General features: G+C 49.0%; 2 protein-coding genes across 2 annotated transcripts; both read right to left on the bottom strand.

Moving 5' to 3' along the window:
- Window positions 1-890: 890 nt before the first annotated feature.
- GPX6 (glutathione peroxidase 6) lies at window positions 891-11785 on the bottom strand. Its single transcript, XM_004779972.2, has 5 exons — window positions 11606-11785; window positions 7695-7848; window positions 3650-3767; window positions 3063-3162; window positions 891-1808 (listed from the first exon to the last, which is right to left on the bottom strand). Exons 1-5 carry the CDS (start codon window positions 11681-11683, stop codon window positions 1602-1604), a joined length of 657 nt encoding a protein of 218 aa, XP_004780029.2. The 5' UTR covers window positions 11684-11785; the 3' UTR covers window positions 891-1601.
- A 3966-nt stretch (window positions 11786-15751) lies between these two features.
- LOC101688769 (voltage-dependent anion-selective channel protein 3-like) lies at window positions 15752-17088 on the bottom strand. Its single transcript, XM_045073977.1, has one exon. It carries the CDS (start codon window positions 17032-17034, stop codon window positions 16279-16281), a length of 756 nt encoding a protein of 251 aa, XP_044929912.1. The 5' UTR covers window positions 17035-17088; the 3' UTR covers window positions 15752-16278.
- Window positions 17089-22094: the final 5006 nt, after the last annotated feature.

Raw genomic sequence — 22094 nt, 5'->3', positions numbered from 1 at the left:
AAGAAAACATCCAGGTGTTTGGAAAATGTTTTCCATGTGTGTCTACCCCCTCTGAATTTTGGAAGCAGCCCACTCCTGGAGGGGAGGCCCCAGGTCTCCGCAGACGCCAGGTCTTCCCCGAGGCCCGCATCGACACAGGTGGTCCCAGGTTTCGGCAGTGCCGGTGTCTTTTTGGAAGCTGGAGTCGCTTTCCTTGTCAGCCCCGGCTTTGCCAGCTTTCCCGTTGCCGTAGGAAGGTTAGGTCAGGGATCATTTCTGTTTGGGAACAGGACAGCGTCTCCCATTGACGCTGATAATTAAAGTCCCTCTACTTTCCAAGTGCCAAATAAGATTTTAAAGGACAAAGAATTTAAACTGCAAAAGATGTTTGAAATATGTTCAAAGCAACTTTGGAAAGGGAAGAAACCAGCTCGTTCACCTCACTTCCTAGTACCAGTTTCTCTCCTGTCCTCTGTTCCCACAGGAAAGACCAAGCTGTGACGACGGCACGGCCTTTGAACAGGGCTTCCCGGCACCTTCTCTACTCCTTGGACTGGGAGGGAGCTTTGGTCTACTTTTCTCCTGTTTTTATGTGTTTTTAGATTCTTAACAGTGAGCAGGAATTTTATAGGCAGAACATCTGTGTCTTCGTTGTTTCGAGAAAGCAAGGCTACCTCCCACTTGGGTCCCCCAGAGACCGGCATGGGGGGGTGGCGGACTCTCAGAGGTCTGTGTCCACCCCTCACAGCAGCCCACAGCGGCCAGCCCCACGTGGTGTCCGGATGGGCCAAGGAAAGTCCCAGAGCGTGTTTGAGGAGCTGGGTGAGGTATCCGAGGAAGCTGGGACCGCGTGAGAGAGGTGGACGTCCCAGACGTAATACGGGGGTGGGAAAACACGGCGGGAAGCCCACTGCTGCAGAATCCACTTTATTTGAGACAGTGACGGGAAGGAGTTTGAAGGTGGGGGCAGCTCGGGGGAGGGGAAAGCGCATCCTTCAGAACGAAGGGACATCCCTGCCCAGGTGCCATGCCTGAATGCACTAAGGGACAGGCACCAAGGAAGGCTCTGGTCGGGTCCGACCCAGGCGGCTTCAGGACCCGCCGTCATGGAGATGCCCCTCCCTTCACGTGAGGCCTGCAGAGATCGGTGAGAAAGAGAACTCCAGGGCGTCAGGGCAGCGCAGGTCGCATGCGGGAGAGGAAGAGCCTTACAACCTGCTTTATCTGGGAAGAGAGAAAGGCTACAGAGGGGATCTTGAGAACCTTCTAGCTTCTGCTTCTTTAACCCTTCAGGCTGGAGAAAGGACAGAGGCCAGAACTTCCGGGCATCGCCTTTTTAGGGACACTGGGTAGTCTGGACCATCTACCCTGGCATATGCCTTTCCTTTGGGGTGGAGCGGTGAGAACTTGGTATTTCCGGAGCAGAGATTTGGGGACAAAGGTATTCTTTCCCTTGTTTTCGAACACACTCGTGAGCGCACGAGCGCCGGCGAACTCCTGCTTTGGGGAGGGTCTGGTCATGGGGCGCTGGGCGGGAAGGGACGCGGAGCAAAGATGGACCCAGTGTGGAGCACATCCCAGGTGGGAGGCAGGCGGCCGCTTCGGACGGTCTCCGGCCCTTTCTACTCGCTTCGGAACTGTTTCAGGTACTCCAGGATGTCTGCCTTGACCGCGCTGACGGGAGCCTTGTGGAACCAGCGCATGACCGGGACTCCGTCAGGCCCCACCAGGAACTTCTCGAAGTTCCAGCGGATGTCGTGGACCTTCATGGGCTCCCAGAAGAGCTGGTTTGATGAACCCAGAAGATCAGAGGTTGGAGGGCAGGAGTTCTGGAGCAGAGATAGGAAAAACAGAAGGTTTTCCCCCTGCTTCTGCGTGGCCCAGGTTTATCCCCAACCCTGGAGAGTCTCCTCACCATCCTGCATCTCCATATATTAACTACCTGACGTGCCCCCAGGAAGCACAGACATTTAGTGCAACATCACCCCCGCACCCCCCGCAACTGGCAATCGGCCGCGCGGGCTAGAGAGTGTGGCGGTAAACAGAAAATACTCCTCCTTCCCTGTCCACCCCTCCGAGGATGACATCATGGTGCTGCAGAAAAATACTATTTTCTGTCTTCTTGGATAAGTCATATCATTTCTAGAGCTTCAGTTTTCTTAGTTGGAAAAAAATGCTTTGGTTTAGAGTCGTGGTTTCCAGAGCTGGGGCTTCACAGTCTGGTAAAAGTTCAATAACTATTTCTTGGAGATTAGTATAGAATAACTAACATTTTATTAACATGTAGTTATATAGAATAACTAAATAGAATATTTAGAATAGAACAGAATAACTATATAGAATAACTAAAAATCACAAGTCAACTATAACTAAATTTAAAAATTAACAGATTTTTAAGTATTAGGTTGAAGGAAATAAAATTGGTCATATCACCATTTTGGGGCAACACAAATGGTAATCTGTATGATTTAATTCAACATTGATTTAGTATCAGAATAAATGATGGCCTTTTATATTCAATAAATTAGGCTTTGTGGAAAACTCCCCACACTGTGTTTTTTTTTTTCAGGTTGCCATGAATGGGTTAGAGTTTCAACAAGGACCAGACCTGTCTGGCAGGCCAGCAGAGGGAACCGGTGGCCTAAGAGAACATCAGATGGTTCTGTGGTCTTCGTGGTTCTAACACTCAGTAGCTCCCTGGTCAGTTAGTACACGGGACCCTCCATTCTGTGCTCCATGTCTGTCTCCCCGACTGCACAGGGGTCCGCCAGGGAGGGGCTGGGCCCTGTTAATAGGTTCAGGCTCCCTGTGTGGCACAGCTGCTCACACCTGGGACAGATGCCATGACTGTCGGTCACATGAGCAAATCATTGCCATCTGGGAGGGGGCGTTGGCCACGTCAGAGCTGCCTTGTTCCGTTTCCTGTACTTGAGCTCAGGGCTCAAAATGGATCTGGTCATGACTCCTGAACTTAGCTGAGCATTTCTTTCCAAGGAGTCCAACCTCAATCCTAGAAACGAGCCCCATGCTTTCGGGGTATCTCTGCCTACCTGACCAGTTCACGCAGGTGGGTGGTCACTCACCTTCAGGAAGGTAAAGACCTTCTGTTCTTTTTCTCCATTCACATCCCCTTTCTCAAAGAGCTGAAAATTGGGAACAAAACCACCACCGGGACGCACATACCTGCAATGAAGCAGAGTTTTCCCAAGAGGGTCCAAGTTAGAATAAGGAGGGGCTGTAACGGCCACAAGTCCATGAAAGGAAGTCAGAGACAAAGAGGAAGAGACGGTGGACAGGGAAGGTGAGGAAAGAGAGATGTCTGGGGGTCAGGACCTCGTGCTTTCTGGAGCCAGTAGACAATTCTAAGGAAACTGGAAGGGTGTGTTTGAAGGTCATGATTCCCAACTCATTTCTATTTCCCAAATTCCCTCCTCTGCCCTGCACTGCTTTTCCCATAGATATTCCCCTAGTGTCCACGTCAAGAGCCCGAGGCTAGTGAAAGGTTGGGCGTTGCCGGCCACGCCAGCTTGCGCGTGAAGCTTCACAATGATGTTCCTGAACCCTGTGATCCACCACCCGCCCCGGAAGCTTCCAGAGGAGGAGGCCTCCAGGCAGCAGGAGGAAGGGAAAGGCTGACAGGGCCTAGGCAGGGACCCGAGCCGGCACTCACTTGAGCCCAGAAAGGATCTCTGAGTTCTTCCCTGGTTCTTGTTTTCCAAACTGGTTGCAGGGAAAGCCCAGCACGACGACACCAAAAGGCTTCAGCTCCTCCTGTAGTGCATTCAGTTCTGTGGGGAGACAATGAGCAGCATGGGCAGCCCGGCAGGGAGCCCCGGAGGACACTGGGATGTGTCCAAGTACAGCGACAAGTGCAGGGAGAGGGTTCCAGGTTACAGAGTCCGGGGAGGCGGGGCACGAAGCTAGCACACAGGTTGACAGAAACACACCCAAACAGCTGCCATCTTTCTTGTGTGGTTCCCTACACGGATGCACAGCACCCTCCAGTGGGGGGGACCCCAGAGAGCACAGATGGGTTAGCCCGTGGGGTGGGCGGGGGCACCCACTGCATGCTGAAGGGAATTAAAATTTAAATGCCACGGCCAGTTTCCATAGTGGCGGATTGACTGAGGGACCAAACATCTTGAAGGAGAAGGCAAACAAAATGGACCTGCTCCCTCTGCCCTCATCATGCCCCACAGGGACACACCTGACACCCCAGTCCGCGCTCCCAAGAGCCCCCCCTTCGGCACTCTCACCTGGGAGCTGTGGAAGGAACCCAGATCTGAGCCCAGCTCCAGAACATGCTCTACCCTCTTGTCAACTCTGACCTAATGGGTGTCACTGCCCCGGGACAGTCACTGGGATTCCAGGCTACGAACTCCAAACCGCTCTTCAAGACTGCTGGGAGGGCTTCCAATGTGTCTGTGTGGACCCGCACCAGTCTTTCTGCCTCAGCCACTCTCGTCCCCACTGAGTCAGTCCCGGTGCCCCCCCCCCCACCCAGACTCAGCTCCATGTGCTGCTGTCTCCCCGAAAACCCTCGGCTTCAATGGCAGTGCCTTTCTGTCCCTGTAGGTTTCTTCATGACGATCCCTACTCGCCGCCTCCTTTTGCCATCAAGAATACATCCTTCCTATGGCAGAAACCGCAGCAGACCCTGCTGCTGGGCCACCGGCAAAGGCCTTCAACTCTCGCCGCTTCCCCGTCTGGAGTAAAATCTGAATGAGACACTTTTTAAAAATCTCGGGTATTTAGTAAAATTCTCATGGTTAGTAAGTCATGTCATGGCAACAGAGTGGAAAACTGTGGCTTCAAATACATGAGGAAGCTCATTGCGTGTTGATACAGAAGAACAACTGAGACATTGTATCATGTGAAAAAACAAGGTGTGGAACCAGTTGTGTGTGTCTGCGTATATGAGAGAGATTTGCTTGTCTACACATTAAAGATTTATGACAATATATACCATAAACTGATAACCTTGGTTACTCAAAAAGAAAAAAGGTGGATATTCTCACTCCTCCCCACCCCCACATGGAGCCCGACACAGGGCTTGAACTCACAATCCTGAGATCAAGACTTCAGCTGAAAGGAAGAATCAGACACTCAGCCAACCGAGCCACCCACCCAGGGGCCCCCTGGAAGCTTTCTCTTCTAAACCCTTTTGCATCTTTTAAATTTCCAATGTGAATATATTCCCTATTCAACACAAATTTAAATTAAAACTAAATTGAAACACATTTAAAAGCAGATTCACATTCCATGAAACTGCTGTTTATATACCATGACTTTTTAAACTTACTATATATTTTTTCTCAAATTTAACTTTTTGAAGGGAGGAAAACCCCTACTTGCTAAATGACACTAAACTGTTGCTAAATGATACTAGCCTTAGATTCTGAGATTTTACACAAATTAAATAAAGGTTTAGTCTGTAGCTTTACAAGTTCTCCCTAGGGTTGATTATACATAAAAAATAACTATAAAGTGAGCCCCAAATTCTTTGAAATGTCAGATCTTCCTGTAATCTGCACTTTTGAAAGTATCTTTTTATGCACAATTTCATCATTAAAAAGTCTTTAGGATCTCTTGGTGAATGTGAACCATTTGATTTTTGTTGTTCTTTGAAGGAGGGGCTATTTCAATACAATTTTTGCCTAAGTCAAGCAGCTCCTTCTGTATTAGTCCTTTTAGGATGCTTTAACAAATAACCATAGACCAGGGGGCTTGTGAACAATAAGAACTTATTTCTCAGAGTTCTGGAAATCCAAAGTCATGGTGCTAATGTGGTGGGGTTCTAGCAAAGGCCCTCTACCGGGTTGCAGACTGCAGGCTTCTCACTGTGTCCTCCCACGGTGCAGGGGCTGTGTGGGGGGGATCTCTATGCTGTTTCTTCTTATAAAAGCACTAATTCCATTCATGGAGGTTCACCGTCATGACCTCAACACCTCCTGAAGGCCCTGTTGCCATCGTATTGGGCACTGGGATTTCAACATACGAATTTCAGGGGGACACATTCAGGCCATAGCACCTGCTGACTGTTCTTCTATTTCTTTTTCTTCCTTTTAGAGAAACAGTGTGAGCAGGGTGGGGAAGGGCAGAGGGAGGGAGAGAGAGAATCTTAAGCAGGCTCCGTGCTGGCTTAGTCTCACGACTCTGAGATCACAGCCCGAGACAAAATCAGGAGTCAGACGCTTAACCAACTGAGTCAGCCAAGTGCCCCTGAATGTTAATTTTAAAATATCAAAATTTAGTGAGCTGTGTATCTTAGAGGTGAAATTACAATACACGTAAATTTAAGTGGTGTTAAAAAAGAGAAAATTCTTCAATATCTTGTTATTGAAGTCCCATTAAGACAAATTGATGGGGAAAAAAAAGGAGAGAAAGAAAAGACAAATTGATGGGACTTTATATTTTTGATCATTTGAATAGATACCAGTGTCAACATGTGGGAAATTTTTCTTAGAAACTGTTCACATATTATTTTGCATATATGCATATGCATATGTTCACATATTAATTATTGCAATTAATCTTAAAAATTTTTTTTGAAAAGCAGAAAAACCAAGTTATGGCATGTCAGAAACTGCATTTATTTCTATTACAATCCATCTGAAACTTCAAATAACCTTTTCTGGATCAACAGGGAAACCAAACTCTTCCCCATGAGCACAAAGAAAATCTACCTCAGTCACCGTGGAAGGTCGGGCCAGGTTGGGAGAGATGAAGAGTTTTTCCAAAGAGCTGTCCCACCAAAGATTACTGGTGAGAAAGCTATATTTCCCTCTTGGAGCTGCTGAAGAACCCAAGAGCACTTTCTAGAAGATCCTCTCTGCTGCTGTTCTCAGAAGTCACCAATGAGAAGGATAAAGGTGGCCCCTTGAAAGCTAGACTCCGGCCTGGGGTCGTAGCTAGGGTTTCCTATTCTCCTGTTAAGCAATTTCACAGGGGCGCCCGGGTGGCTCAGTGTTAAGCCTCTGCCTTCAGCTCAGGTTATGATCCCAGGGTCCTGGATGGAGCCTCTGCTCCGCAGGAAGCCTGCTTCTGCCTCCCCCTCTGCCAGCCTTTCTGCCTATCTGTGATCTCTCTCTCTCTCTCTCTGTCAAATAAATAAATAAAGTCTTTAAAACAACAACAATTTCACAGAACATCAGTATTACACAACATCACGGTCACAGTGGTCATGATAAATCAAGACCTCGGCCTTGCTTTATTCCCCTGACCTCGTAGATAAGAGTTATTAAGACATATCTGAGTCACAGTCACAGAATCCTCCCCACTCCCTCATTTCCTGACAGCATCCAATTCAGAGCAAAACTTCAAGTCCTTGAATCTTCCCCCAGAGCACCGAACACAAGCCTAGATTCTCAGATAAGTTCTTTCCAGCACTTTCTTCTCGAGAAGCCCCATGGTTCCCTACAATATATGTTCTCCCTCACGGCATCGAGCAGCAAACCCCACTTGTTTAGTGATAGGTACATTCCTGGTGGTTTTTGATTAAATCCTCGGGAGAATCTCAGTCCTCCAATCTGGAGATAATTCTCCTGGCCTCCTAAGGAGTAGAGCAGTGGCAGGATTTAGAGGGATGGACTCCCCTGATGACCTGTTTCCCCCTCACCCCCCTCCTCCCAACAACAAATTAGGAAAACCTCTGGAATTAGAATATGGGCATCTGACCAAGCTTATTCCGGAGGAATCGAAACCGGAGCTCTTACCAGGATACTGAGCTGTCAGGCCTCAGTACGTGGCCACGTTGACAAAGAGCACATGCTTGCCCGCATAGCGCTGGAACTGCACGTACTCCTCTTCATTGAGGGTGAGGGCTCCGTACTCGTAGATGGTGCCCGTCACCCCCTTGTAGCAATCCAGCTGGAATGGGACAAAAACCGCCATGCTGTGACAATAAGGCAGACAATAACCCTAACAGCCACGGACTTCTGCAGAGCGCTCAGAGCTCTTTCGTGGAACACCTCGAGATTCTAAGAACCAAAGAGAACTCTGTCTGGTAGTATTCTTAGTTATGGCGAGACCACCACCAGAATGTGTGTCTTGTAAGTTAAATTCCTTTCTGTGTGGGGGTCACCTGGCTGGCTCAGTCAGTGGAGCGTGTCACTCTTGATCTTGGGGTTCGAGGCCTAGGTTGGGTATAGAGATTACTCAAAAAATAATATCTTAAAAAAAAAAAAAGCCTGTGTGTGTGTGTGTGTGTGTGTGTGCGCGTGCACGTGTGCGGACAAGCACTTTGTGATGCTCCTAAGTTCTGTCTCTCACATAGGTATCGTCCTGTGAGCTGGGATGTAGAATCCCAAGAAAACCGTGGACTGGAAGGGCTGAAACTTTCCAACTCTGATGTTAGTTCTGCTCCAGTCTGAAGGGACCTGATACCCAAAAATGCAGCCTTTTATTCACAAGAGTGCTTTCTACAGCTGGAATTGTGCCCCAAGCAGGCAGTAGTTGCTGACATGAACCCAGATGCCCCCTCATAGGTTGCCTTTTTTAAATTTCAGAGAGGGGAGAGGGTCTTACGAATGCTGGTCTTAAAGCATCTTATGTACATCATCTTACATGTCACAGGGACCTGATAACAGAGCACTCAGAGTGGTTTGAGGACCTGAACAAGACCGAGGCATATTAGAAATGCAAGTACCTGAGACGCCTCTCCAAAGAAGATGGCCAACAGACCCATGAAAAGATGCCCCACATCATTTGGCACCATGGAAATATAAATCAAAACCACAGTGAGATACCACCTCACACCAGTCAGAATGACTAAAATTAACAAGTCAGGGAATGACAGATGCTGGTGAGGATGTGGAGAAAGGGGAACCCTCCTACACTGCTGGTGGGAACGCAAGCTGGGGCAGCCACTCTGAAAAACAGTGTGGTTCCTCAAGATGTTAAAAATAGAGCTACCCTATGACCCAGCGATTGTATTACTGGGTATTTACCCCAAATATACAGATTCAGAGGGGTACATCCCAATGTTTATAGCAGCATTATCAACAATAGTTCAACTATGAGGAGAGCCCAGATGTCCATCGACAGATGAGGGATAACGAAGATGTGGTATAGGGGCGCCAGGGTGGCTCAGTCATTAAGCATTTGCCTTTGGCTCACGTCTTGATCCCAGGGTGCTGGGATTGAGCCCCACATTGCGCTCCCTGCTAGGCAGGAAGCCTGCTTCTCCCTCTCCCACTCTCCCTGCTTGTGTCCCTGCTCTTACTGTGACTCTGTGTCAAATAAATAAATAAAATCTTAAAAAAAAAAAAGAAGAAAACGTGGCATGTATATATATATACACAATGGAATGTCACTCAGCCGTCAGAAAGAATGAAGTCTTTCCATTTGCAACAATGTGGATAGAACTAGAGATTACGCTAAGCAAAATAAGTCAGTCAAAGAAAGATACAAATGTGATTTCACTCATATGTGGAATTTAAGAAACAAAACAGATGAACATAGAGGAAGGGAAGGAAAAGATAAGATAAAAACAGAGAGGAGGGCAAACCGGAAGACTCTATAGTTAAGAGAACAAATTGTGGATTGCTGGAGGGGCAGGGGTGGGGCATGGGCTAGATGGGGGCCGGGCACTAGGGAGGGCACCTGCTGTGATGAGCACTGGGTGTTCTGTGCAGGTGATGAATCACCGAAGTTCACTCCTGAAACCAATACTTCACAATATATTAACAAACTTGAGTTTAAAAAAAAAAAAAAAAAAACAAGAAAAGAAAAGAAAAGAAATGCAAGTTCCTGGTTCTCCGGAGACCTGCTGAATCAGAAACTTCGGGGTGGTGGTTGGAGAAAAGGAGCGAAGGCGGGACTTTGCTTCATATCAGCTGGCCGTCTCCGGGCAGGGTTCCTGAGGCACACACCATAACACCTGTACAGCTCCCTCAAGGATTTCCTTAACATTTTACCCCTATAGCTTTGCTCTGGTTAACGTCACTTCACTTTGGTAACCATAAAACCAGCCATCCTCCAAGCACATGGCCCACCGATAGCCATCTTAGGGGTCTCATGACTACTGTTTCATTAGGCAGTAGTCAATAACTTTATCGCAACAGCAGCTAGCCGCTCAAGGCCCTGGAAGTCTTGCTTCCAAATTCCTTAGACATTTACGCTATCCCTAACCCCTACCAACTAGAAAGCTTAAAATCAGTCACTCCTCACAACCTCCGTGCAGCTCTTTCTGCCCATGGGTCCTGTTCCTGTGCTATAATAAAGCACTTTCCTACTGAAAATGTCTCAAGAACACTTTCTTGACTCTTCGCTCAGCCGCCCACATCAGGTGGGTCCCAGCACCTTGTGCTTTGACAAGTCCCCCCATGAATCTTGTCTGGGGATCACTGCCCTCAATCATGGGTATTCTCTTTCTTCTGGGGGTAGGGGAGCCAGTAAGAGAAATGTAATTGGTTTTGGGGTGCCTGGGTGGCTCAGTGGGTTAAAGCCTCTGCCTTCGGCTCAGGTCATGATCCCAGGGTCCTGAGGATCGGGCTCTCTGCTCAGAGGGGAGCCTGCTTCCCCCACTCTGCCTGCCTCTCTGCCTCCTTGTGATTTCTGTCAGTTGAGTAAATGAATAGAATCTTAAAAAAAAAAAAAAAAAAAGACAGAGAGAAAGAGAGAGAGATGTAATTGGTTTAAATCCACAAGTGAGACTGAGTTTTTTAATTAATTCATCTGGTTTTAAAGTTAAAACCTGGGCACCTGTGTGGCTCAATGGGTCGGGCCTCTGCCTTTGGCTCGGGTCATGGTCTGGGGTCCTGGGACTGTGGTCCTGGGATAGAGCTTCACATTGGGATCTCTGCTCAGCCGGGCGGCCGTTTCCCTCTCTCTCTCTGCCTGCTGTTCTGCCTACTTGTGATCTCTCTCTCTCTCTGTGTCAAATAAATAAAATCTTAAAAACAAAACAAAACAAAACCTGCTGGTACCACGTCACCCACTTGAAGCCCGACCCTGTGTCCTGAGACATATCCACACACCTCTGACGGGGCAGCTACTGACCTCCAGTGCAGAGATTTTTTTCCCAAGGGCATCAGGAGATCAGGGCTCCACCAAGACCCAAGAGCAAGTCCTCTTACTCTGGTCCACACTTTGTCCTCCCCCACTAGCTGCCGCTCACCACCCCACCTCCTCTAACATTAAAACTGGCCGACAGCTACCCTGGCCTTCTGTGTTTTATTGTCACCGGGGGGAAAAGCCACTCTTCGCTGACCCTGATATTCCCCAAGCACTGTCCTGGCATCAGCCAGCGGCTCTTCCCCTGCCCCTTCTCAGCTGCTCCGAACGCGGGCAGCCACCCTCCCTCCCACCTCGTGCTCCTACGCGTCCCGTTTCCCGGACCCTCAAGACTGCCCGGAGGTCAGAGCAGGGGCGGCGGCGGAGGGGCAGGCAGGACAGCAGCCTTGGCCTTCTGTCCACCTGCTCCACGAGCGCCTGGTGACGGACATGGTCCGCGGAGGGGAATCGGCTTGCGGAGCCCCAACCTCGGAGAGCGGCTGCCGCAGTCGGCCGAGCTCGGGAGGCGGGTCCCGGCCTCGGAGAGGACGAGGGAGGACTCCTCGCATCCCTGGACACCAGGCCAGTCGACGGGGGCTGCAGTCCGCTGGGTCCCCCACGGGACACTCACCTTCATCTTCTGGGTCGGCTGGGCGAGGCCCACCAGGAACAGCGGGAAAAGCCCCGCAGCCCAGAGGTGAGGCATCATGGCTCTGGCGTGCAGGGCCAGGCGGTCTGCGGTCCCCGGGGCACCTCGGTCCCTTTTGAGCCCCGGTGGGGATCGGAGCCAAGCGCTCCCTCCAATCGCAGAGCAGCGCGCGCGGGCACGCGCGCACACACACACACACACACACACACACACGCCCGCCCCTGACCCCCCCCCCCACTGTCCCTCCCCTCGCTTCCGTCCTGCCCACCTCCCCCGCCCCCAGGCACCTCGGCCTCCCCTGCGCCTGTTATGGCGGCGCACGTGTCCCGCCGGGCCGAGGAGGCCTGTCTCCTTGGAACCGGGAGTGCTGGGTCCGCCCTCCCCGAGGGCCGAGGGCCTCCTGGGGCCGCTGTCCGCGGAATCAGAATCTGCTTTTTAAAAACGAGACCGTCAGGTGATGCACATGCACAGTAAAGTTTGAGGCTCGTGGTCGCGGGTGACAGTCCTCCTCCGGCCTGTCGCAGCACACTGTCCTGGCGATGAAGCCGGGCCGCGGGGCCGCACCGTGTCAGACGCCCGTCCTGGCCAGCGGCTTGTGGACGCAGGCGGCCCCGCCGCGGGCACGGGCGCCCTGGGCAGCGGCGGGTCCAGAGCCCTGACCTGCGCGTCCGGGGGGCCCCGGGCTGCAGCTGCCTCCGCGCCCTCGTCTGCGCCCCCCACCGCCTCCCCGCAGTGGTGAGGCCCTCGTGGGAGCGCGCGGAAAGCGGTCGCAGACGGAATCGGCCAAGACACACTGAGCTGCTTCTCCCGCCCCCTCTGCCCGCAGCTCCCACGGTTCTCACGGCCGCTCCGCTGTGCCAAAGTCTCCTGTGACCCCGGGGGACAAGCCTTTCCTTCCTCCTCAGCGCTAAGCCCTTCCCAGCCCGCCGGGCCCGGGTCACACGCACCGCCCGCTGCGCTCCCGGAACTGCGGGCGCCCCGGGCTGAACTCCTGCGAGGCCTGGGAAGACGAGCTTCGCGCGGGCTCAGATTTCCGAGCGCTTCTCAAAGGCCTGGGAACCCGCCTGGTCGCTGGCGGCGATCCAGCCTCGCGGGTCCCCAGGGCGCCCTCCTCGGCACGACCTGGGCGCGCTGCGGGGCTCTTCAGCCTCTCCCCGGTGTCCGTTCACAGAAAGGGCTGAAGCTCACACTGTGAGGCCACAGAGACCGGTGCGCCCGGACGGCTCCTGGTCTCAGCACGACTTCCCTCCCGGCTCTGGGCCCATCTGCGCGGTCAGGGTGAGTCCTACAGTCGGCCTGCTAGGGCTGCTCCGAGCTGCGACCCTGACTCTGAAGGACTCAGCCCAGCACAGAGCACAGGTCGGCAACCGCTCCCACCGCCCGCTTCGAGCCTGGACAAATGAAAGCCAGCCCCGATTCCCGCCGTCCACCCTCGCTCTTCTCGGGTTAGGTCAAGTCTGCACAGAGACCAGCATGTTGGCTCCTCCTGCAGTCTCTGGACGCACCTCAGGACGAGCTCATCACTAGGTCCGATGGCTGAAACTCCCAACTCTCCAGTCCTGCTCCAACATTCCTGACAAACTTCTGGGCACCGTGGGTGCTGGCCTGCAGCAGCGAGAAGGAAGGTGTGGAGCCCGCCGGGCAGGAGGAACGTGTCTCTGGTCCACCGTCCCCTTCTGTCCTCCAGAGCCCACTTCCCTGACCTGCTCCCAGGAATCTTGCTTTTGCCCCTTCGCTTGTCTCCTTCCTTCCCCACAGTCGGCCTCTGTTGCATGACTTGTTTTAAAGATTTCATTTATTTATTAGGGAGAGAGAGAGAGCACGAGGGAAGCACAGACGAGGAGGGAGAAGCAGACTCCCCGCTGAGCAGGGAGCCACAGGCCTGGGGCTTGATCCCATGACCTGAGCGGGAGGCAGCCGCTTCCTTGACTGAGCCCCTCTGTTGTATGGTCTTCTAAAGATCAACTTCGATGACGTCCCTCATGTTAAAAATGCTTTGGTTCCTCCCTAATTCTTACACCATTCATTTGAAATCCTCCCAGGGAGCACTCTGGATGTGACAACGTATCCCCTCCCTCCATGAAAATGCCATGTTTCTGGTGGACTGAACCGGCCCCATCACCCCACCTCCACCCACTGAGCTGTCAATTCTAGACATTTTAGGAAAAATCTGAGCCAATACTTTGGGAGCCTTCCTGAAAGATTTCTTGACGTATTAATGACCTATTATTCAAAATTCAAAATGATGGAACACAGTTTTACCCAACGAGACTTCAGAGGTGACTGCTGAGGCCTGAGTCACAGATCAGATCCTAAACAGCCTGACCAGGGCTTGAATCGGACCCAAGCTCAGGCCCGCTGCCTTTCTCGAGGCGCCTAGGGCAGAAGAGGGTGAGACTCAGATCAGTTTGTCTCCGTCACCGTTTCTGTGGCCCAGTCAGGATGAAACAGTTTTTAAAGGGTGTGGGCAGGAGTCCAAAGGGAAGCAATGATCCGCACCATGCTGTAGGATGGTACGGGATGAATTATGTTCCCTCCACGAGGTGTACTGAAGTCCCCCTGAAGACGGGGACAGAGACTGAAGTTACTCTGCCACGAGCTAAAGATGGTTTGGGGCCACCAGACATGGGGAGAGGCAAGGAAGTGTCCTTCCGTCCAGGTTGCAGAGGGAGCAGGGCCAAGGTGACAGCTTGGTCTCAGACTTCTAGCTGCCAGGACTAGGAGACAATACACTGCCCCATTCTCAGCCACTCAGTTGGTGACCCTCTGCAGGGCCGCTCTCGCTCTCGGGAACACACAGCTTCCATTCAGAGACAGAGTTCTCTCCGACTGCTTTCCGGTTTCTTCTGATCCCTTCTGTCTGTGCCCATGCTTGCCAAAGCGTTCCTTCATTCTCAATCTCCTTGATCAAAAAGGAAACAAATCTCCCGATGGCTTCCATACGTGCTTTCATCCTGGTTCCAGAGCAAAACTACTTCCCTATTTACCTGAACGCCGACTTAGAGATTCAGGCTCCTGCTTAATGCTGCCTGGAAGATTGTTCGGGTTAAGTCCATCTACCCAGGTACACAGGGGCCGCCCTCGCAGGACACAGGGATCTCCTTCTCCGCCCCGCCAGGCAGAGACGCAGACGGCTGCTGTGGACCTGCGTGTCCGGAGCGCCGTCCTGCTGTATTGCAAACCGCACCTTCTTATTCACTGTCTCGTGTCGTCCTTCCCTCCGGAGGACAGATGCGGCGGGAGAAGCAGCTCTCCTTCGATGTACATACGTGAGAGTACAATGTACCAATATGACGTTACTCGACTTCAAATCTAAATTTCTGTTTTTTAGTCTCCTTTGACTTCTTTAAATCCATTAACCACATGGACTAGGAATTTGAGGAGAGTGATGATTTTGCTGTATTTTGTTGTTGTTGCTGTTACATTTTTCAGAAAAAAGGTTAATTTACTTTAGAGACAAAGAGTGCACGGGTGGGAGGAGGGGCAGAGGGAGAGACTCAGGCAGACTTTCTGCAGAGCACGGAGCACAGGGCCTGCCGCGGGGCTCGATCTCACGAGAGATCATGACCTGAGCCAAGATTGAGTCAAACGCTCTGTGTACTATTGCCTTATCCTTGAGGACCCCTCAGACCCAGGCTGGCTGTGGCCCTAATCCAGAGCCTTCGCGAAGGCAGCGGGTCCTGAAAGGACATCCCCCTGAGGCCTTGCCCCCGCTGGCCGCCCACGATCCCACCTCGTCCGCTGCACTGGGTAGCTCTAGTGTTTGGTGAGGCAAAGGGCATGTGCATGTGCAGAATGTGCTCTCCCCAGGGGGCGCCAGTGCCTGTCACCCCCACCTTTGCACTCCAGAGAGGAGTCCTGGGTCCACACACAGCCGTGGGTGTCTGGGATGCCATCGGCACCCACAGGAGCTGAGCCACTTCTCTGCCATGGGACCAGCTGCCCCAGAGCTTCTGTGACCTGGCCCTTTCTCCTCCCAGGAGGAAGGAATCTGTCAGCTCATCAACACTGCAAGCCAAAAATCCATCTACTACCTGCGGTGGGCTGGACTACAAGTGACCGCCTACACTTCACAGCTTTTCCTACTTCAGTTTCTTTCTTTCTTTTTTTTTTTTTTCACATGAGCGATTATGTTCCAAATGTGATGGGTTTATTTTATTTTACTCTGATGCAAAACCAAAGATTCCACTACAGCACAGAGACCAATATATTAAAAGGTCATGAAAAAGTGGCGTGGGACATGCAGGACGTGATGTACTGGAGGACCGGGTCATTTCCTTTGCAACATGACACTACACTGTCGCTGAGGAACACATTAAAAATAACACTGCGGAACTCAACTGAAATGTGGCACAAACATGACAACTTCCAGGCATGCCTTCAAGTACCTCCCTTTGGATGGACTTGCGATCTCTAGACTTCAGTGTGGGGAGGATTACAATTCTTTGGAAGAATAAAAAGTTCACACTTTTGAAATTTCACAGAAGAATTTTAAGGCCAAAACATAGTGGGTTCTCTTCACCTCCAGGGACAAATCGGATGCTTTACTCAAAACCACGTTAAGCTTCTAGTTCAAATCCCAACCCAACCTTGTGGCCTCCTGCATTGAAGTTCTTTCCATCGATTAAAGCTGACAGGGTCAGTTTGACGCCCAGTCAAAGGGTCTGAGTATAACCCAGTCCGATCAGGCTGGCATTATTTACTTTAGCAGACAGAGAAGTTCTATAGTCCAGCTTGTATTTAGCAGCGATGCCAAAACAGGTGTTGTTACTACCGGCCGTCCAAGCAAGGTTTATTGACGTTTCTATCTTCTCGTTAACCTTCTGGTAGATCGACCCTCCAAATTCAGTGCCATCATTCACATGAGTGTGCAACTGGAAGTCTGCAGCCTTGTAACCCAGGGCGAAATTATTCTGTGACAGTTTGGATTTGGCTGTGTCAAAACTCATCTGATAGCCAGCAAGCCAACCTTCAAAAGCTAACACAGCCCAGCCATAGATGGTTGGTCCAGAAAAATCAATATCAACGTTACTGCCAAGACTGAAACAATCCCGTTTATACGAGGCCTTCAATTTTCCACTCTTCTTTCCTGTGTTCGGTACAAAGATGGTATCAAGAGTCAGTTTCAACCCTTCAGCCAACTTATTCTCCAAAGAGATTTCTGTTCCAAGAGTATTCTCTGTATTCCATTTCTGAGTGAAGGTAAGTCCATAGTTACGGATCTTATATTTGGTCTCTAGATTGCCTGACGCTTTCCCTGTATCAGTGTAGGCATGACCAGAAGTAGGAAATTCCACTCCACTACAGGACTTGGTTTTCAGATCTATTTTGACCATGCCAAATCCATATCCTTTATTGAAGACATCCTTCGCGGCCTTTCCTAGGTCACAGTGAGTCGGCGTGTTACACATATCTCCAACTAGAGGGCCTGGCTCTGCTCTGCCAGGGCAATGCTGAAGGTCTTCCCCTACTTCTGTTTGTTTTAAGAGGTGCTGATCTCCTGGTGATTTAATCTGACCAACTTCCACCCTGAGAAGACTGGGAAGAGCAAGTATTGACTGCGGCAAACTCCACAGTTTTAATGCCCGAATGTTTTCGTTTCTTCAGTTCACATGTGGCCTTTCAGAGGCCCGGAAAGGGCAGTGAGGGGCCCGTCTGACCTCCGGTGGCCTTACCTAAAACACATGTGCTGCCCTCTGTCCCGCAGCCATCCAGTCGCGCAGGGGGCAACGACGTGCAGCCGGGAAGCGCCCCTTCCTCGCGTGGATTCTCACCCAGTGGCTCACACCGAGCTCGGGCCAGGAGGTCCCTGCCGCTCTCAGCCTGTCTTGGGGCAACTCTGCCTCTCCCTGGAGCAGACCCGCAGGAGCAGAGTCCGGAGGAACAAGGGATCCTGGAGGGACTGGGCGCCGGCGGAGATGCGGGGAGTTAGAGGAGAAATGGGAGTGATGAAGGGAGGGGGGATGAGGAGGGAAGAAGCGGGGGGGGGGGGGGGGGGGGGGGGGGGGGGGGACACAGTACGAAGGACAGAAACGGAGCGGGGGGGGGGGGGGACACAGTACGAAGGACAGAAACGGAGCGGGGGGGGGGGACACAGTACGAAGGACAGAAACGGAGCGGGGGGGGGGGACACAGTACGAAGGACAGAAACGGAGGAGAGTCGGTCTGTATCAACTCCAGTCTAGTGATTCCTAAATTTAGGAATATGTAGGTAGATTTTCTGAGTCCAGCATCACCAAAATAAGCATTAGGTTAATATTTTCCTCCATTTTAGGGACGCCTGGGTGGCTCAGTGGGTTAAGCCGCTGCCTTCGGCTCAGGTCATGATCTCGGGGTCCTGGGATCGAGCCCGCATCGGGCTCTCTGCTCAGCAGGGAGCCTGCTTCCCCCTCTCTCTCTCTGCCTGCCTCTCTGCCTGCTTGTGATCTCTCTCTGCCAAATAAATAAATAAATCTTTAAAAAAAAATATTTTCCTCCATTTTATAAGTAAGGATGTAAAGACAGAGTAAAAATAAATAGCTTCTCAGGTTATAGAGCCATAATATGCCAGGCCGGGGCTCACCCGCAAGTGTGTTCTGATCCCAAATCCAGACCCCCTGGTAGCCTGAACGCCGGCCCCCGAAGGTATCAGGCGTTAATCCCTGGAACCCAGAGATTAGCATCGTGTATGGCCAAGATTTTGCAGATGTGATTAAGTTGTGGATCTTCGGATAAAGGGATTATCTCGGATTATCTGGGTGGGCACTAAACACAATCACACGTATTCTTCAGAGACGGAGCCAGGGGAGATTTTACTAAGAAGACAGGAGAGACGTGAGAGGGGCAGCGGAAGCCAGCCGCTGGAGCCGTGCCGGAAAGGGTCCCGGGTCCTTTCAGTTTCCCACATGCTCCTCCTGGCCTGCACAGCCCTTCCCAGAAGGGTCCTTTAACACCCGTATTTCTGCAACAGTTAGCTCAAGGCATGCTAGGCTTTTTCTATCATGCACCTCAAGATTCTTCAAGTCTGTACACATTACCCATTTTCTTATTTTTTTTTTAAGATTTTATTTATTTATTTGACAGAGAGAAATCACAAGTAGGCAGAGAGGCAGACAGAGAGAGAGAGAGGGAAGCAGGCTCCCTGCTGAGCAGAGAGCCCGATGCGGGACTCGATCCCAGGACCCCGAGATCATGACCCGAGCCGAAGGCAGCAGCTTAACCCACTGAGCCAGCCAGGCGCCCCACATTACCCATTTTCAAAGGCACTTTGAGATATATATTAAACAGATTGACATATAGCTATCTGTATCTATTTATTTATATCTGTATTTATTTCCTGTTAAGGATACAGATAACTCTATCAATATATCTGTATTTATGTGTATATATAGAGAGAGACAGAAACAGACACAGACACAGAGAGGTGTATTATAAGGAATTGGCTCACCAGATTATGGAGGCTGAGAAGTTCCAAGATCTGCTACCAGCAAGCTGGGAACGCAGGAGAGCTGAGGTACTTCCTGTCTGAGTCCGAAGGCTTGAGAACCTGGGGAGCTGATGTTGTAAGTTCCACTCTGAGTCTGAAGGCAAAGGACTAATATTCCAGCTCAAAGACACAATTCTTTCTCTTTATGTATTTAGGTAGGTAATATGCATTACGCACCAGTAATACACCATATAATTATACAATTCAAGAGCATGGTTTTCGTGTCATAAAATTCTAAGTTCTTCACATCACCTAGAAAGAGGGGGAAAAGAGGCAAAATAGCTATTTATGACTAGAATCTGATATAACCCTTGTGCATTTTGTAATCTCAAAGAATGATCAAACTGTATATAACCACCAACTTTATGAGGGTGGGGGAGGGGGAGTAAACATATACCAAACAAGAAAGAAGGATATAGAACAGAAAGGACAAAATATACACCTAACACAGAGACATATATAATGCTTGAAAGTAAAAAGATGGGAGTTACTAAGCATAAATAAACCAAAATAAAATTAGCCATGTTGTTTTGAGACAAGGTAGATTTTAAGACAAAATGGATAACCAAGGATTTACAGAAAGTTTTTGTAATGATTAAGCATAGAATTCACCAGGAAGATAACAGGTACTCTAAATTTGTAAGCACCTAATAACATAACTGATAATATATAAGTTAAAAATTGGCAGAAATCTACAGAGAAATATGTTAAATTTGCACAACACAGTGGCAGACTTTGACATACGTCTTTTAGTAATCGATAGAAAAAGCAGGAGTGAGTAGTGATGGCTGAGATTTAATCAGCATGTCTATCAAATTAGACCTGGCAGACAGTTATAGAACATCCAACAACTGCAGGATACAGAATATTTTAAGGCAAACATGGAATGTTTATAAAAACCCGCCATGTGCTGGGCTATCAGCCAACTACCCGCACATTTCAAGGTCTGAAATGATACAGACCATATTCTCTGACCACATGTAATTAAGCCATTATTCACCTAACAAATGACTAGGCTATTCCTACATACTTGGAAACTGAAGACTATTATACCATAAAATAATGTATGTTTATAAGATGATATCAGAATGGAAACTACAAAATAATTTTTCCTGGGGAAAAAAGTTTTATGCTTTGAAAATACATTTCACATTGATTGGGTCATTCACTCTCTGCTTCAGAGTAGAGGCCTCCAATGCTAATAGCTTTCCAACGTGTCCTTGATTTCCTTCAAATAATGTGTTTTTTTCTTCTTCCCACGTTTTTATGTCCTCCATGGCCTGCTTCTGGACTCTAGGAAGTATTCTGAGCTGAATAAAATAGTGACGGCAGACACTCTGGGCTGCACGCATGGGGCGCACGGAGGAGATTATAGAAAAGGGAAGGAAGGAATGGTAAGGGTAGAAGCGAGAACTAATGAGACAGAAATCCGAGATAAAAAGAGGCTGACGGAACCAAAAGCTTTAAAAAGATTACTGTTACTGATAACTCCGTGGCAAAAGTGATCAAGAAAAATGGAGAGAAAGCACAAATAGCTCATATTAGAAGTAGAAAAGGAAAGGGCTTGGCTGGCTCAGTTGGTAGAACATGCAACTCTTGATCTTGAAGTTGTAAGTTCCAGCCGCACGTGGGGAGTGAAGTTTCCTTAATAATGATAAAAAAGAAATGGACAAGGAGACATCACTTCATATCACTTGATATCCTGCAGGGGTTAAGAACACATATATCACAAACAACTTAATGCTGATGAATATACGAGCCTAAGGATATAACTATATCTTTTCTATATTTATTTCTGTAATAAGTACAACATATGAAAAATAATTCAGTGCTTAAAGATATTTGATCTATTTTTAAAAATCTTTCACAAATAATTTTCCAAGTATAGATGACTCTACTAGTAAATTCTACCAAACATTTAAAGAACTGATCATGAGCTCACAGAAAATCTTCTGGAGGATAGCAAAAGAAGAATCCTGAATCATGTTATGAGGATAGTGCAGCCATACTTCCAAAATGTGACAAGGACAAAAAAAAAAAAAAATATATATATATATATATATATATATATATATATATATATGACAAGGAACACCTCGGTGGTCTGCCTTTGGCTCAGCTCATAATCCCAGGGTCCTGGGATCAAGTCCCACATCAAGTCCCCTGCTCAGTCGGGAGCCTGCTTCTCCCTCTGCCTGCTCTGCCTGCTGCTCCCCCTGCTTGTGCTCTCTCTCTCTGAGAAATAAATAAATAAAGTATTTTAAAAAATATATGACAAGGACATTATGAAAAAGAAAAGCCATAGGCACAATCTTTTTCATGAACATAGTTGCAAAAATCCTATACAAAATCTTAGTAAACCAAATTAAGCAACATAAAGTTGGATTTCCACCCCCAGGAAAGCAAAAATGGTTTAACATTCAAAGTCAAGCAATGAATACACCAATTTAACAAAATAATGTCACAGGGTCATCTCAATATGTGCTTCAAAAAGCATGTGATAAAATTCGGCATTGATTCATATTTTAAACTTACAGCAAGCTGAGGAAAGAAGAAACCTTTCCTACTGGATGGAGGATCTAACACATGTCTGCCAGAAGTCTCATACTTCTTCCTGAAATTTCATCATTACCCTCTGAAATAATAATCAAGGAAAAGAGGTCTCTGTTACTACCTCAATTCAGTATTGCATTGGCAGATAAGACAGTGAATTTAAGGCAAAAGGGAAATTTAATGTACAAAGATTAGAAAGAAATGAAACTGTCATGAGTATATCCTGTAAACCTATAATTTAAAAAGAAACTAGCAACAAATTATTATAATTTTGTGACCTTCGTGAAGTTGTTAGATAAAAATTAACACAAAATTCACTATATTTTTGTATAGTTTTCATAAACCACAAATTTAAGCTTAATTTTTAAAAATAACATATCCAAATACTCAGCAGTGAAGTTAGCAAAAGATGTCCTACATTGCTTTGATGAGAAATGTTAGTCTCAACTGGTA

This window comes from Mustela putorius, unplaced genomic scaffold (assembly GCF_011764305.1).
Source record: "Mustela putorius furo isolate JIRA1106 unplaced genomic scaffold, ASM1176430v1.1 tig00537295_pilon_pilon_pilon, whole genome shotgun sequence".
NCBI classification, from domain to species: Eukaryota; Metazoa; Chordata; class Mammalia; order Carnivora; family Mustelidae; genus Mustela; species Mustela putorius.
Note: the sequence above shows the minus strand (reverse complement) of the source record. Positions and strands in the feature narration are given on the sequence as shown.